We start from the raw sequence: 16,209 nt of genomic DNA, 5'->3' as shown, positions 1-16,209 counted from the left end.
TAAACGGAAGGTGTGGTCAAGTTGCCAAGTAAAGGTCAAGTAGCCACATTTGACGGTACTTAAAAAGGAAGAATCTTATAATTGATTAAATAGTCCTAGGCACAAAATTCTACGTTCATAATTTATAATTTTATTTCAACGGTGAAAACAGGTCGTTACGACTTGGGAGTAGGTACTGCCACCACCGACCATGTAACAAACAGATAATGAATATTAATTTATTATGCTTACAAATATGATTTAATTTAAGAAATTTAATAATTTATGGCATTATTGCAGTTACCAGAAAGTTGCTTGAATTATTAAAATAAAGCCCTTGGAAAAAAATAGTTTTTCCAAGCATAATATTAGTTATTACCCCAGTTAGTTACACAATTGTTAATTTATTTCAAGTCTTTGTTTTCTTATAGCAAGAAGTGTGTGTTTCATATATTTAATTAAGTTCAGTACTACTACGCACTACGGCTTATGCGCTGCTGTTGTGGTTATAAACGCGAATCCACAAAAAAATTGTTGTTGCATAGAACATATATTGACGACACGTGCTTTTCGAAAATTTTCCGCTAATACTACATATTAGCTTAGCGATAACCATTAATGAAGTCCGAAATAAATAATCTCATATTTAGGGTACATTTTTGACAATAAATCAATTGTTTATTTCATCTATGGTTGTAACTTTTGGCTTGGGATAGATTGTTTAGTAACACCGGAAATTAATCAATAACTGCATGCAACGCGCAATGTTCACATAACATACCTCCACCAGTCCACCTCCATGTGTTTCTGCGTGTCTAGTACTTACACGTGTAGGAAATGTAGCTACAGCTATATCTCCTACGTATAGCGTTGTATGAAACCAACGTATGTAGCCGGCGTTTTGAATTTTTTTGTATTATTCTATTGGTCCGGGAGCCAGCAGCAGATTTTATGACCAAGTTCCTCTCAAGCGGTAATTAGTAAAATGCATCAAAGTATAGTATTATGAAGCCTCGTGAACGTCAGCTGGAGCTCGGTTGGGGGGAAGAGCGGTTGTAGCCTTCCGTATCAGCTGACGGTTTTTCCACCAAGATACAGCCAGCTGACATATATATTTATCCACAGTTACATATAAGCTATCATCAGGTAAATTTTTGTTTGAGAGGAAATAACGGAAAATAAATTTTTCTTTAAATTTAACTTTCATGTTCGAGACACCAGCTGACGTATAATACACCATGTTGTAACCAGCTGACTATTTTTTTTCGTTGAGATATTGGGTTAGCTACAATTTGACAAATTTTTAGCTGAGAGGAAATGAATGAATGAATGTATTTTTTTTCCTATGTACGTGGGAGGCTACAACCGCTCACCCCCCCAACCGAGCGCCAGCTGACGTTCACGAGGCTTTATAATACTATACTCTCATGCGTCTGACGAATTATCTCTTGAGAGGAAATAGTTAACCAAATTTGCACCTGGCTCCCTAACCATATTACAAATTATATGGTACCATTTTTTAAGTCTAATGTTTTTGTTATGAATTATTATTAGGTTGTATGTAACTCAAGCAAATTACAAATAATAATAATAATAATGCTATATGCATCACTATTCCACATGACGACAATCTTGTTAAGGCCGAGTCAGATAAACGGCTCAAATATCTGGATCTGGCGCACGAGGTTGTCGAGATGTGGGACGGTGTATCTGCCGAGATAATCCCTATAGTTGTGTCCACCTATGGGCTGGTTCCTGCCTCCTTAAAACAATATTTAAGGAGGTTGGATTTACCGGTAAAGCCCATGACAGTGCGGATACAGCGGGCAGTCCTTCTGGATAACGCTCGGATAGTCCGAAGGTTCCTCACTCAGTCGCCCTAGACTCCGGCCGTCTGGCCACTCAGCCGGAGCTTTTTTTCACACCGCCGCGAGGCGAGATACTTGCCCCCCCCCCCCCCAAATAATGCTATGTCATTTAAAAAATATCTCGTTTTATTACTTACTACACTTCTGACTTCTACTTAAATGATATACAAACGAATATAAATTATTGCGAGAAATGTTTGAAATAAAGACTATCGTAGACCGTACCCTTGTCGTAGCACTCGCAGCGTAGCTTACTGCTATATCATCAGTTAAAGCAATATTTTATTAATTAATTACTGATATTATTAATTGGTAGTAAGGGTAAGGGTGTGCTGAATCTTGATAATTTATAATTCTGAATATTTATTTCTAAGCAAACTTGTTAAATGTTCCAGTTATAAGTAAGTTCCAGTTACTACACACGTCCACGTACTAAAGTTATCAAAGTTTTAAACAATTTGTCAAAACAAATATGCAGGTCGTATAAAATGGGCCCGATGTCTGATGTTCAACATGACGGAGACGGTGGAGAGCGTGTGCGCGCACCCGGTGCTACGCGCGCTGCCGGCGGCCGCGGACATGCTACGGAAGTACCAGGCTACGAAAACTTTGATACACAACTACGAGGGCACCATGAGCGCGGTGTGGATGAATCAGAATGTTAGTTTACTTCCTCGTAGTTCAAAGTTGTTTAAAATATTACTAAACGAAAAACGAAATATTCTTATATTGAACTTGAGCAAAATAAATATTTATTTTTATTCATTTAATTGTATAGACAAATATTATCCTAAGTATTGCAAAAGTAATAATTTTGAAGGTTTAAAAAAGATAAGATGATTAAAAAGGTCCAATACAGATTATGCATTAGTTTTCAGAGCTACGTTGTTAATAATTATAAAAAATAATACAAAAAAAGTTAAGAAGATTTTTTCTTAAAAAAATTAAGCATCAAGCAAAATTAAGCATTTCAGATGCTTAATTTTTTCTTAGATAAAAATTAAGCATCTGAAAATTACTATATTATTTATGCAATATACAATACAATACAATTATTCTGTATACGTTGCAGCTATGGGACGTAGACGACAGCTTGAACAATACTTTGCTAAAAATCGACGACTCGGGTCTAATAAGCGTGAACTTGGATCACACCATCAGATTGTTGATACGTGAATCTGACTGCCTCGTCAAGATGGGCGTCGACTTACCGATTGTCTGCCATTCCTTGTACGCTAAGAAACATTATTTCACACTAGTTAATGATTCTCTGCAGGTAATTAAATATAATATTTATGTGAAGTTTAATTTTAAACAGTGAATTTGAAGGTTCAGATGTTTAAATATTTACTTACTTAATACTAATACAACTGCATTACTGCAAGATCACTTAAGCGTAATTGAATGACACACATACCTTATACCATACACTCTTCATATCATTTTAATCACTGTATCACCTGAATCGTCTTAAACTGTATCGCAATGATATAATAATTGGACACATTTTGTTGGGTTCGCGTTTGGTAACGCCTATAGGTCCAACAAGATCGTGATCTGTTGTATTTATTTTTGCTTAAATAAGTGAATAAATAAAATCAGATATAATTAAATTATACCCATGTCCCATACCCATAGTTCCTGCTAGAAGACTACTTACGCAGTGTCCGCCAAGTAAAATTAGAAGTTCGTCCGCTCCTCTTACCTCAAGTTGTTCGTCTCTCGTCTCTTCTCCTGCCCGGCTTGAAGTCAGTCACCTGGACGAGTGAGGACTGGAAACTGTTCATAGATAAAGCGAACGCAGCTATCAACAGCTTTGATGTCCTGGTAACCAGGGTACATGATATATACTCGAACAGGATTATTTACGTCCTGTCCGGGATGCAAGAGGTCACGCTGATTAATTTGCCTGGTAATTTTTGATTAAAATTTATTGTAGTCGTTAAACATTACATCAATTAATAATACCTGATTAGTACATGTTAAAGTTATTTAGGCGTAGTCATAAAAAATGGATTTTTAATCGATTTAGATTACCTAAAATTTTCTATCATAAATATGTAATTTTTTTTAGAAGAAACTCCGTGGGCAGTTGAGGAATTTATTGAATACGTTGAAACTAACTGCAGGTCAGTGAATACTGATTTCTAAAATTATTGATAAACTAGTATTAATTATGAATTAAAATTGAATTATTGGTTTTTAAAATAGAAATGCGTGTGTGGAGTTAAACCGAAAAAGCTTAATGGTAGAAGAAGCTGTGGAGGAAGTACTGGATCTTGTTAAAAAAGCGGCGCATCAAATAAAACCAGCCGAAATTAACCCCGACTTCGAATTTCTTATTGCTGATGGTAATATATTTAACAACTTATAAGTAATTTAACAACTTTATAAAATAACTGATGCTAATTTTATCATTTAGGTTATCAAAATAAACACCGATTTTTTTACTTAAATATTTTTAATCACAATTTAATTCACCCTTTTTCTTAGTCATTCGCATATATTTTTTTTTAAATAAAACTGTAATATATTCCTGATAATAATTAATTTTATAGCATTCAAATACTATAAATTATATTTTATAAAGAAGAGAAACAAAACAATCACGAGGTGAATCGCCCCGGCAAGACGAAAAACGCAGGTACGAATCCTGCCTCGTGATCGATTTTTTTTCTATTCTTCGGAATATGTTCCTTTTCCATTGTTCAATGAAATATGTCCAATGTTGTACTGTCTTATCACAAAAATCTTTAGACATGGTTTATCTTTAAGCGCGAGTTCTCTTTAATCTAGTTTTGTCGTATTTCACATAGACAACTATTAAAGTGACAGATACCTGGTTTAGACTGCGTGTAAATTGTTTTGTGGTAATAAATACCATTAAGTTCTATTAATTGAAATCTACTCTTTTTAGGGCCGATTTTTCAATCCTTGGTTAAAATTAATCCGTCCAATAAAGTATTACACGAACATTTTAAAATGTCACCTGTAAACTGTCATATACGGACAATTAGAATACATTTTTGAAATAATAGTTTTATACGTTATTCGATGAATAAGTTTTAACCAAGGATTGAAAAATCAACCCTTAAATGCCCTATAGACGAGCAGCACACGGGCAGCGGTACGGCGTCCACCCTCGAGAGCACGAGCAGCGGTCAGCAGGACTGGTCGGCGGTCTGGGAGTGCTTCGAGAGCCCGCACCGCCTGCTGTCCATACCTGCTGGCGGGCTGTCTAAGAGCATGCAGGTGACAAAAAAAAGAAAAAAAAATAGAAAAAAACACCGGCCAAGTGCGAGTCGGACTCGCGCATGAAGGGTTCCATGCTATGGGGACCCCCTTAATATTTTACTTTTTTTAATTTTTAGTGTTTGTTCTTCTAGCGGCAACGGAAATAAATCATTTGTGAAAATTTCAGCTTTCTGGCTATCACGGTTTATGAGATACAGCCTGGAGACAGACAGATAACGAAGTCTTAGTAATAGGGTCCCGTTTTACCCTTTGGGTACCGAACCCTAAAAAGAGCGTGTCAGTGTGAAATTTCTTTGGGAAGTTTCAAAAGTAACAAAATCGTCGCCTTACTCCATGAAGTAACGGTATTGCCATGACGCGACCTTGAAATTTTATTCTCAACGCGCCTATTATAGAAGTTTCACTTCAAAAATATTTTTTTAGTGATGTGGCGAAATGTCACCATTATTTATAAATTTTAACATTAAGCACATGACGAATATTTAAAAAATCCATAAAATTGTGCTGAAATAAACATTTTTACATGCGACAATTTTCAAGCACAATATAAAGATAAAAATTAACCAAATATTACAGTAAATTTTGATTTAGCTTTATGCACACACTATAAATGATAATTTTAAACTATTAAATATTCCTAATGAGTGTTGTTTTTTACGTAGGAGATGGTCAAGAATGCTGTCATCGAAATGCGTCGTTACTACAGCCGCAAAGTTGTCGACGTGCTCATCAAAGTCACAAGACGGGCTTTGGACCTCATTATCAAACAATTTTCACAAGACAATGAAATTGCTGGTAAGTTCGATAAACTTCTATTACCATTTTTTAACTATTACCTTTTTCATAATTATCAATACGTCACACTTTAGCATGTTAACTACATTTTAACATAAGCCCTTTTAACTTCCATGTGAAAAGCTCCTCCCACCCCTGTTTTTCCATCTTCTACGCTGTCATACTCTCCTAATAACTCAGTAGCTAACAAGCCGTACTTTATCGGCGTATTTGCGGCTTTTCTTTAAAAATTATTCTGAAAATTACCGTTATACGATCGCTAGGGACATTCTTATTGTGAAACACATAATAAAATAAGTCCCAAATAATTTTGTGACATTAAAATTAAATGAAAAAGTGATATTTATTAAAGATTTACGTATTTTTAATTTATATTGGTATAAACTAAATGCGGCATAAAAGCGGTAAGGTGCGGCATGAAAAAGAGAACACAATATATTGCTGTCTAGGCTGTCTACAAAGATGAAGAGCTCCGCCTACCTGTGACAGAATAGTACGAGATCCCACAGTAGGATTACTGCGTTCAAAGTTTTTTTGCTTATTAGTACCATAATTTTATTTATATTTATGATAAAGAGAATATATTATATCGACTAGGTTGCCAGTCAACATTTGGCCCCAAGCATTTTTAAATAAAAAAAAAGACGGGTTGCACTCCGGGAGTGCCGGCAGAAGTGAAAACTTGATTATTAACGTTGAGCATGTTTGATATTTGTGAATGGTATCCGTCTTACGCTTTTTCGATCAGGTCACGTGTCCTGACGCGAGTATAAGATTTAATACCCATTACAGAAAAAGTGCTCAACGCCGCTAAAGAAGTTTTCACTTCAAAAATTCTAATCAATTTTTCGGAAACATTTCGTTCAAATTTTGACTGGCAACCTAGTCGATATATATTTTCCTTATTATAAATATACATAAAATTTTGGTTTTATCAAAAAAACTATGAACGCACTAATCCAGCTGTGGGATCTTAGACTAGAACTTTTGCACCCTCTCGTTTCTTTTAGCGCAGGCGCCCTAATGACTAAAGCTTTCGAAATTCATAATATCCTGGTACTTGTGCGGGTATAACTTTCTATACGCAGACGTTTTAAAATAATTTTTGCACGTAGAAATTTGCGTGCCACAAAAAAGTTGTGTTGTTAAATGCCAAACGGGATGATAATGAATTAGTAAAAAAAAATAATAATTGATTTTAAACGAAACATTTTCAGAACTCTACAGAAATTATGCGATAGAACGAAACGACGAAAACAATAATTATTTTTGTGAAATTTTTGTAACAAAAATAATCAAATTTTATTCAATTACTTTATATTATTTATATTTCATTTATCAATTATTTATAAGTGTATTTATCAATATACTTATTCTATACATATAATGTTTATAAATCTTAGTTATGGTTGCTATATTAAAATACTTCAAAATAGCTGCAATTAAAAAAAATCCTATTTATTTATTATTAACTTCTCGCGCCCGGCTTCGTCCGCTTTGTAGTAAACTTAGCAAATTAGATGCAAAGAAAAGTTTTTTTTTGTAAATAGACAGTGGTATCGAAAAAAACTTTTCCAAACAGATAGACAGGGACAGCAAGTTTCTTTTATACCATGTAGCAATTTCTGCACTGATCTTTTGTACATCTAGGTAGCTGTAGTATGCAGCTTACATTGTCTAAAAAAAATTGCTTGTGGGCTTTTATTATTAAGAATAGTGATTTTATAGATACTTAAATTAAATTATTATTTTTTTAAAAGGTATCGTAGAATCTTATGTTTCTAACAATATAGTTAAGGTACAAAATATGTATATTCCTGTCTCGGCGGTCTACGAACGTGCTACGAACATGAAAATCTCCGCCTAACTGAAACAGAACTTGTACAGTGTACAACCCTTTCGTTTATTTTAGCGCAAGCGCTGTAATAGTTCAACCTTTTTAATTTTGTAACATCCTGGTACACGTGCGGGTATAATTTTCTTTCCGCAGACGTTCCAAAATCAATTTTGTATGGCATAATGACCCCCATTCAAAATTGTAGATTTTGAAAATTACAAAAAAGAAAAATGTAATTAAAAAAAATGTTGTTTTAATTTATTGTTATCTTTCAATAGAATTATCTATTGGAAATATTATAAATAATTATTATTTATATGTATATAATCATGAATAAGGATTTTTAAGAACTCTTACAGAAATTACACGCACAGAAAAAAAATGTAGAGAAGGAATATATTTTTTTTAGAATAATATCTATGAGCAAAATACATTCTGTTACTTTTAGCTCAATCGGCCGAGTCAGATTTTTATAAGTATAGGTACAGACTACAGAGTAGTATTTTGTCACATCTCCTAAAGAGAACTTACTCTTAATACTGTAGGTAGATATTTTTACTCAAAGAAAACATTCCATTATTTTAAATGAAAGAAAACTGCGTGCGTACAAGCGTTTATGGGAATTAAAAACTCGGTGATAAATTGGACGGCGTGTTATCAAGAAGACGGTTTTTTGTACTTTGTCGTGTACAATAATTAAAATTTACTGTTTTGCCTTTTATTATTGTTCTACTTATCTCAATGTGAATTTGAAATTTCGAATCTGAAAATGTCGAAGTTTACTCAAGTAAACTATATGTTTGTATTATTGCAATGTTCTGAAAAGTGTTATTTTGCTTAAACTTAACAAAAACTTTGAGTTCTAACAACAATAAATTTAAGAACTAAAATATAAATTCCTGTCTCGGAGGTCTACGAACGTGCTACGAACATCAGAAGCTTCGCCTACCTGAAACAAAACCCTTTCGTTTGTTTTGGCGCAGGCGCTGTAATAATTCAACCTTTTCGAATTCGTATCATCCTGGTACACGTGCGGGTATAATTTTCTAGCCGCAGACGTACCAAAATAAATTTTCTATGGCAAAATAACCCGTAGCTCATTCAGAATTGTGTTAAAAATACACTAAAAAGGAAAAAAAATATTTTAAAAATGCTTTAATTATTTTTCAATAGATTACACTTTACTTTTACTGATAAAATTTTGAATAATTTTGTTTGTATTTTAAATTTACACGCAAGTGTGTCGCATGAAAAATACTGTAGAGAAAATAAAAACAATTCTTTGCAAATAATAGTAACTACGTTTTGTTTGTTATTAAATTATTCTTAAAAGAAAGAGCGTGTGTTCTGAGCACACGTGTTAGAAACGAAACTTCTTAGTCAACATTCAAAGATACAAAAATCGTCGCCTTACTCCATGATGTGAAGGTCCTGAAGGTCCTGTCCCTCCTTGTCATATTACTCTCAGCGCACCTGAAGAAGTTTCACTTAAAAATAAAAAATCTATATATATAAAAATGAAACCCGTCTTCTCACGGCATCACGCGTGAACGGATGGACCGATTTCAACATTTGATATTTTTTTTATTATATTTCTTGAAGTACGAGGAACCATTTCTTATGTAGCAAAAACGTAAATATGAAGCCGGGGCGGACCGCTAGTTTAATATAAAATCACTTCAAACCTGTGTAATAATTGTGTACCTACTACTTCTACTTATAGCGTCCGGGATTTTATAAGATATTAAATGGGATGGTGCGTATAGAGATTTTTTGATCTCTTTCGTACTAATACTGAATTGCATTGGACTCTTTTACCTATCTGCTTTTGGGATTCAAGTGTGTAAGAATTTAATGATTACTGCATTTTGGCAATGGAAATGTTTGTTTTGAATGGCAAATCTTATGATTTATATGCTCCTTCAATGTTCTGAATATTTTCTACTTAAAACTAATTGAAAACTTTCAAATTAAGTGCTTTGTCTAAAACTTAACGTAAAATGACGAGCCAAATATAAGAACGAAGATATTGCCGTATTATGTCTACAAAGAGTAAAAGCTCCGCCTACTTGAAACAGAACTTTAGCACCCTTTCGTTAATTTTAGCGCAAGCGATGTGATAGCTAGACCTTTTGTAATTCATATTGTCCTGGTACACGTGCGGGTATAAGTTTCTATCCGCAGTCGTTCCAAATCAATATTGAAGGTGCCGCAGTGCGGAATGTCCCCTCGATTATGGTGAGATAGAGCCATGAGATCTTAGAATATTTATTATTATTGATTGCTTTAAAAATTATTGTAAGATCTACAAACAAAATTTGTATCTATTTTAAAAGATTAAAAAGTAAAGAAAGATAGAATCATTGAAATAAGTTATAATCTTATTTATTTAAAAATATTTGAAAAATATTAGGCTTATATTAGGAATCAGAAATTACAGGCACGTGTGCCGCAAAGAAAACTTTCTGAAGGGAAAATTTACCAAAAAAGGAAAAAACATTCGATGCAAGCTGCTGAGATTTTTTTTATATTTATTACATAAGATTTTTTAAAAAGGAACGCATTGTCTTCGACTAAGTTGAAAACAACATTCAGAAATGTTGAATTATAAGTATGAATATTAAGGATGAGTTTTTATCCATCAAGAACACAGTTTGTTAAACTTTTTTGAGTAATATTTCGTTTATTGCAGTGAATTCTGTCTGCACTGATCTAAAAAGTGATCTATAGGTGTTTTAAACTTAACTTAAAAACTTTGGTTCCTAACTAATATAAAGTTGATTTGTACCTAATATGTATTGCTGTCTCGGCGTTCTACGAACACCTATGACAATGCTACGAACATTAAGCTCCGCCTACCTGAAACAGAACTGTAAGTACACCCTTTCGTTTGTTTTGGCGCAGGCGCTATAATAATTCAACCTTTTTGAATTCATAACTTCCTGGTATACGTGCGGGTATAATTTTCTAGCCGCAGACGTTCCAAAATCAATTTTGTATGGCAAAATAACCGCACTCCATTCAAAATTGTGGATTAAAAAATTAAAAAGGAAAAATTATTTAAAAAAAACGTTAAGGAATTATTTTTCAATGTACTTACTGATAATAATTTAAAAATTATGAAATATTAAAAATATCATGAATTTTATTTCATTTATCAGACGTCCGTCGTCTTCGCGTAAATTGTTAAACCCTGTCACAACCTGTGTCAAAGCTGTCACATTTTATTCATTTTTATTATGATAAGTTTTGGCCAGCGTGTTGGATTGTGGCCTGTATCCTCACAGAAGGCCCGTGTCCCAGCAGTGGGAACATAATATATGGGCTGATGATGATGATGGTAATTTTTATTTTAGGACATTTTTGATTAATTGGTTTGATTTATTGGAACTTCTCAATTTAATTAACACGCATGAAAAACTGCCGTACTGCGAATATTATGTAGATAAATTCATATTACTAAATGTATTTAATTAGTTACACTGTTGCTTGCTACTTCTTATCACTAGTTTATATTTTATTATGGACGTTTGTGTAAGAATTGATGAATATTTGCAGCAACTTGGTCATGGCGATGTTTATAATCAGTTTGCGCTAACAATTTACTTGCGGCGGCATTGTACTGAATATATTTTATGCATAAATCTGACTTTTTTTAAGTTGTACTTTATATGTGTGTTCTTATAATTGACGAAAACTTTGCGTAAACTTCGATTTCAGACCACTTTAAAATTTAGAGACAAATGTATTTCTGACAAGGCGGTCTACAAGACTATGAAGCTCCGCCTACCTGAAACAGAACTTTAGCTTTCTTTCGTTTATTTTAACGCAAGCACAGTAATAGCAAGACCTTTTAAAATTCATGATGTCCTAGTACACGTGCGGGTATAAATTTTTACCCGCAGCTTTCTAAAATCACTTTGTACCCCCGGGTGCCCCCGGTAAGATTGCCGCTGCAAACTTGACGCGAAAAAGTAGGAAAAAAAAAGATAAGTACATAAATTGAAATAAGTTATTATCTTATTTACTTTTGCTAAATATGTGTTTTAATTAACCCTTAATCAGGAATCAGAAATACTTAAAATAAATTAATTACAAGGAAAACTTAGTGATGGGAAAAATTTACAATCCATATTTAATTTAATATTATATCTTTTTTCTTATTTATATCTTTTCTCTTATCATTTGTAAAATTCTTATACTAGTCTTTGTTCACATACGTATATTATTTTTTACTACCTATTGGTGTACCTTTTAATTGGCGTAGCTTAGTATTTATATATCTCAAAAATTGTATCACTAGCTGTAAGGTACCTTATCATCCATACTAATATTATAAATGCGAAAGTAACTCTGTCTGTCTGTCTGTTACTCAATCACGCCCAAACTACTGAACCAATTTGCATGAAATTTGGTATGGAGATATTTTGATACCCGAGAAAGGACATAGGCTACCTTTTATTGCGAAATATGTACCACGGGCGAAGCCTAGTAAAAAATAAAATTTAAATTAGCATATTTGATGCCAGCTGCAGAGATTTTTTTCATATTTATTACATAAATTTCTTTAAAAAGGTATGTACGGACTTGTGTTTTCTTCTACTGAGTTGAAAACAACATTCAGAAATGAATTATAAGGTTGAGTTTTTTATCTATTAATAACACAGTTTTTTTGACGTGACAACGTCTTATAATTCGATAGAGCCGGCTGCACGCGCGAAAAAACATGACTCATGCGGCGTTACCTCGCTCTGAGGCGTTCCATGTAATGCTTGAAGCGCAAGCGAGAGCGCGGATTGAGCGACCAAGACTCACAATCGGACGTTGTAACATTCAACTATCGTCAGTAAACCGACTTTACAGACAACCAATATTTTTTTTAATTTTTCGAGTATATTAAAATATTTAATTTTAATTTTTTATATTCGTATATTGCAGTGAATGCTGTCTGCATCTGAAAAGTGATCTTTTGTGATGTTTTAAACTTAACTAGTTAATAACTTTGGATTGTAACTATAAAATTGAATTGTATATATTGCTGTCTCGGCGTTCTACGAACACCTACGAACGTGCTACGAACATCAAAAGCTCCGCCTACCAGAAACAGAACTGTACACCCTTTCGTTCTCTTTGGCGCAGGCGCTGTAATAATTCAACCTTTTTGAATTCATAACATCCTGGTACACGTGCGGGTATAATTTTCTAGCCGCAGACGTTCCAAAATTAATTTTGTATGGCAAAATAACCCGCACTCTTCCCGCACTCTGTTCAAAATTGTGGATTAAAAAAAATTAAAAACAGGAAAAATTAAAAAATGCATTAATTTATTTTCAATAGGTAGGTACTGATAATATTAATAAACTAGTTAATTTATAAATAAACTAGCTTTCCGCCCGCGGCTTCGCCCGCGTTTTCAGAGAAAACCCCGCATAGTTCCCTTTCCCGTGGGATATCTCTCCAGTTGGATCGAACTGCACATGGTGTGCGAATTTTATTATAATCGGTTAAGTGGTTTAGGAGTCTATTGAGGACAAACATTGTGACACGAGATTTATACATATTAAGATGAAATGTTAATAAATCATGAATTTTGTTTATTTTTTAATTCTACAGAATTTACACGGAAGCGTGTCGCATGAAAAATATTGTAGTGAAAATAATAATGCTTTGAAATAACAAGGTTTTGTTTGTAAAATTCTTAAAATAACTTATTACATATTAGGTTCTCAGAAGAATCTCGTTGCGTACCGCGTGCGTATGAAACTTGCTGAGCGGTAGCTAGACATGTTCCAGATGATATTAAGGTAACTAAAGATTAGAGTTATTAACTTAAATTTGTATGATGGTTTTATATATATATTTGGAGAATACTATTTTGTAAATTTACATCTGTTTTTATTATAATAGGTTTTTAATTGGACTTTAAAAAAATAAAACCTTAAAAAATACAATGAATTAAATTTTTTAATTCTACAGAATTTACACGCAAGAGTCGCATGGAAAATATTGTAGGGAAAATATAACTTTTTGAAATATCATAAGCCTATGTTTGTAATTAAATTGTTATATAACCTGAGAAATAATAGTGCTTACTTCTTCTTAAAGCGTCCGGGAATAAAGAAGTCGATTATAAATTGGACGTTGCCTATCAATGTGGTATCAATCAAGAAGAAGATTATTGGATCTTTGTCGTACTAAAACTGCATTGCAATGAACTATTTTGTATTTTATTATTTTTCTATCCTCTTATATTCATTAATTTGTAGTTGTTTTTATCTCATATGACATCTGGTTTATAATTGTAGCATGGATCTTCTTTTAAGAATCAATTGTGTAAGAATTGGAATTTGGAAGTAATAGCTGCATTTTGGTAATGGCAAAAACACTAATTAAGTCCTTAATCTATTTTCTTAAAATTAATGTAAAATGAGGATTCTGTTTCTGTCTAGACGGCCTACAAAGATCAAAAGCTCCGCCTAACTGAAACAGAACTTTAGCACGCTCTCGTTTATTTTAGCGCAAGCGCTGTAATAATACCCATACCTTTAGTAATTCATATTGTCCTGGTACACGTGCGGGTATAAGTACCCGCAGTCGTTCCAAATCAATTTCATAGGGGTGCCGCAGTGCGAATGTCACCCCGATTATGATGAGATTTACTATTAAACTTGATTTATAATACAAAATGATACATTATTATTATCTATTAGCGGTCCGCCCCAGCTTCGCCCGTGGTACATATTTACGTTTTCTCTACATTAAAACCATCCTCGTACTTCAAGGAATATAATAAAAAAAGAATTATCGAAATCGGTTCAGCCGTTCTCGAGTTATGCGCTTACCAACACATTTTGCGATTCATTTTTATATATAAGAGAAGATACATATAATAAATCTGTAGAAGGGTCAATTCTGTATATTGAAAATATTGAAAAAATAAATAGCAGGGGGTGTTACTGGATCGATACCAACCCCAAATATGTGATTAAAAAAATTTTTGTCTGTGTGTCTGTATGTGAAGACATCACGTGAAAACTAACGGTTCGATTTCAATGAAACTTGGTATAATTATACCTTATTATCCTGGGCGTAATAGGATACTTTTTATCTTAATTTTTCAGTTTTATCCATAGACGTTTATTATTATATGCCTAGCCGTATTTGGGTCCAATAGATATTTATAAGATATCATTGTCAGAGTTACTCAAAATGGACAAATAAACCATCCACTCGAAGACCGACATCCGCGCGGACGGAGTCGCGGGCGGAAGCTAGTTAGAAAAATAAATTTAATATTATGTTAAATATATTTTTTTATTTAGTTTTATGTGATTTTTTTTCAATTGCCATTTAAATCTTTCTTTGTAATTAATCAGACATTTTTAAACGCGGATTCGAATACTTCCAATTCATTGTAAAAATGTCTCAAAATTATGGGCCCTGGAGGGAAAGAACTGAAATACTGGAGATAGCAAATTTTGTTGAAAAGAAATATTCCTTTATGCCCGCCCCGGAATGGCGCGAAAGGATGCGGGTTCGAGTCCCGCCTCGTGATCGAATTTTTTCTATTCTTTATAAAATTTATAATATTCCTTTATTTTTAATTGGAAATAGAACTGCATTCAAAGATTTTCGAAAATTCACTTGCTTCTACCGGGAATCGAATTAACTAAAAATAAAAAAAGGAATTTTAACTGGCGGTCCGCCCCGGCTTCGCCCGTGGGATATAAGGACAGAGAAAGCGATTTTGTTATAAACTATAAGTAGTGATTACTGATTTTATAGATATTTTGTAGTATGGATGCTTGCGTAAAAATTGTAAAAATTTGCTGCAACTTGGTCACGGCGATGTTTGTTGGAAGTATTAGGCTAGAATTTTATTTTTTTCATATTGTGTATATTTTCTCCTGATAATAATTAATTGACGAAAACTTTTAAATGTTTTCAATACTTTGTCTATTTTCTTAAAATTTTACGTAAATTGCTGTTAAGACGGTCTTCAAAGAGCAAAAGCTCCGGCTAACTGAAACAGTAGCACGCTCTCGTTTATTTTAGCGCAAGCGCTGTAATATCACTAGACCTTTTAATATTTATAATATCCTGGTTTACGTGCGGGTAAAAGTCTCTATCCGCAGTCGTTCCAAAATCACTTTGGTATTGGAAAGATTGCCGCCACAAACAAAATTTGTATTTTTGAATGCTATAAAGTAAAAAAGGATTATTTTAAATTTTGGTAAATATTATTTTATTATTTAAACCTTGAAATAAACCAAAAATCAGAAATTACGCGGAAAACTTTACGAAGAGATTTAATATATTTTTTAATAAACTCGAAAAATAATCGAAAACATATTATGTTTTATTAATTTATTTATTTTTGTGTTCTCAAAAAAAATGTGTTTGGCTTTTTAGAAAATATTTGTCATGTTTATTTATTTATTAAGATTTAAAAAAAGGTACGATCCTGTAATTTCT

At 33.0% G+C, this 16,209-nt stretch overlaps 1 protein-coding gene across 1 annotated transcript in view; it reads left to right on the top strand.

Annotated features, from left to right (window-relative positions):
* Positions 1 to 16,209, top strand: part of Dhc1 (dynein axonemal heavy chain 1) — a 99,769-nt gene that overhangs the window by 9,692 nt on the left and 73,868 nt on the right. The window contains exons 11-17 of the mRNA XM_089700618.1: positions 2,326 to 2,507; positions 2,920 to 3,123; positions 3,486 to 3,759; positions 3,922 to 3,976; positions 4,059 to 4,198; positions 4,954 to 5,099; positions 5,765 to 5,897. Of these exons, the coding sequence (XP_089556744.1) occupies positions 2,326 to 2,507; positions 2,920 to 3,123; positions 3,486 to 3,759; positions 3,922 to 3,976; positions 4,059 to 4,198; positions 4,954 to 5,099; positions 5,765 to 5,897 (1,134 nt within the window). The remainder of the gene's footprint in view (positions 1 to 2,325; positions 2,508 to 2,919; positions 3,124 to 3,485; positions 3,760 to 3,921; positions 3,977 to 4,058; positions 4,199 to 4,953; positions 5,100 to 5,764; positions 5,898 to 16,209) is intronic.

Source organism: Colias philodice, chromosome 1 (assembly GCF_061535455.1).
Source record: "Colias philodice isolate Cphi_HAF_F1 chromosome 1, ilColPhil1 Martin Lab GWU primary, whole genome shotgun sequence".
In the NCBI taxonomy this organism is placed as follows: domain Eukaryota; kingdom Metazoa; phylum Arthropoda; class Insecta; order Lepidoptera; family Pieridae; genus Colias; species Colias philodice.
This window is presented reverse-complemented; position numbering and strand designations above follow the sequence as displayed.